The sequence below is a fragment of the Corvus kubaryi genome, unplaced genomic scaffold, assembly GCF_017639235.1.
Source record: "Corvus kubaryi isolate FWS band 111438036 unplaced genomic scaffold, C.kubaryi_AGA036_p1.0 37148, whole genome shotgun sequence".
Lineage (NCBI taxonomy): Eukaryota > Metazoa > Chordata > Aves > Passeriformes > Corvidae > Corvus > Corvus kubaryi.
Window position 1 is genome coordinate 1,013,769 of NW_024581038.1, and position 1,602 is coordinate 1,015,370.

At 51.5% G+C, this 1,602-nt stretch overlaps 1 protein-coding gene across 1 annotated transcript; it reads right to left on the bottom strand.

Annotated features, from left to right (window-relative positions):
• Positions 1–405: 405 nt before the first annotated feature.
• On the bottom strand, positions 406–1,199 carry LOC121661366 (carboxy-terminal kinesin 2-like; the record flags this gene model as incomplete). Its single annotated transcript, XM_042021499.1, is given in 5 exon segments — positions 406–500; positions 503–693; positions 826–1,073; positions 1,075–1,160; positions 1,163–1,199. Coding segments are annotated over 5 exon segments (657 nt in total), but the record flags the coding sequence as incomplete, so codon positions are not given.
• Between the last annotated feature and the right edge of the window lie 403 nt (positions 1,200–1,602).

Consider the following 1,602-nt stretch of genomic DNA (forward strand, 5'->3'; position numbering starts at 1 on the left):
TCCTTGTTGGAGTGATCCTCATGTTGGTAAAGAAGCTGCCACAAGACAAGCTAAGACAGCTGTTGAAGCAAGAACAAGACAAGGGAAAAAAGATTTTGACTCTGTTCATCATGATGTGAAAGGCATCCACTGAGTGATGGAACAAGTGAACATAGACGGGGAACCCCAATGGTGGGCCATTTCTTTTGAGTCACTGCCAACAGTAGTGGGGATTTTTAACAAAATGTTGCACCTTTTGCTTGTCTTCTTAATGTTAATCATTTTGCTTTTCATTTTGGTGATCGGTTTGCACATTATGTAGAATTATAGATTACCCCCAACGCTTAGAGACAGCTTAGAGATTGTATTTGTCCCTCTATTCTTCTGTCCCTCTCCCTCTCTCTCTTCTTTTTCCGTTTCCATGGATCACCACATCCATACCAAAGTTTGAGCCATAGGGTGTAGTGTAGAGGCACCCACCAGTTTGCTGTTCCAGTACAGAACGTGCCATTTTTTTTTCAGAAGGCGACAGTGATGGGCCTCAGGGCGCTGAGGCTAAAGCTTATGGGTTGAGTTTCCTGCAGCCAGTTCCCATCAGATGCTGTTTCGTCAAGGCTCTCTGACCCTGCCAGGTCTCCCAGAATCAGGGAGTAGTTGTGGGGGTTATCAGGTGCGCAGTGCTCCGCATGGACACGCACCCGGCACATGGAGCAGCTGTGGGATGAGCAGTTGGTAAGCCCAGCACACGTGCATTGCAGCAGCTCCAGCACCTTCTCCTCCTGCATCACGGACATCCAGATGATGTTGTGCGCACGGAGCTTGCTGCTGCCCAGGCTGGTCCATCAGATTTCCTGCTGAATTCCACATTTCTCCTTTCCCAGCATCATATCCCACAGAGGTTCGTTGTAGAATTCCAGGAAACTGGAAGAAAAATCTTCCCATCTGGCCTTAGGTGAAGATGCGTGTCTGTCCAGGGTCACCTGGATGAGCAGCTGAATCTTCTGGTAAGCTGTGGGTGGGAACACATTGAAGCTGAAGTTGTAGTGGAGCTCTGGGCTCCACTCCCAACCCACGTGGGACTCCTTTGGGCCACTTCAGCAGTAGTGTCCGGGTCTCTTGGAGGGTGAAGTGCAGGTGCTGCAGCCCCTGCTGCCACTCAGACTCCTTTGGAACCCCTGGCAGCAGAACACAGGGATATTCCTCTTGAGATCCTGGATAAGGTTTTAGAAGCGCCACTCTTTCTGCTCTTCCAGGAGGGTTTTCTGGGACATTTCCAGGACCCAGAGCCTAGCCACATGGTCCACATGAATCCACAGATGCTCTTTCATCTGGCTCAGGCGGGCCTTCATGATTCTCAGCTGCTCCTTCAGCACCCACTCCCAGCCTTTGGCCCCATCATGCTCCCACCACCACTGCTCCTCTTCCTACAGCCACCACTTTTCATCGGCCAAAACCTCAGTCTTTCACCGGCTCTGCTCCATCTCCGTCTGAAATTCCGACAGCTCCAACTCTATGGACCGCACCCAGAGACTGAAGTCGTTCCCCTGGCATTCCTGCCCCTGTTTCTCCCTCTGGAGCCCCTCCAGGCACTGCCACATCTCCCAGTTCCTGGTCTCCTACCCC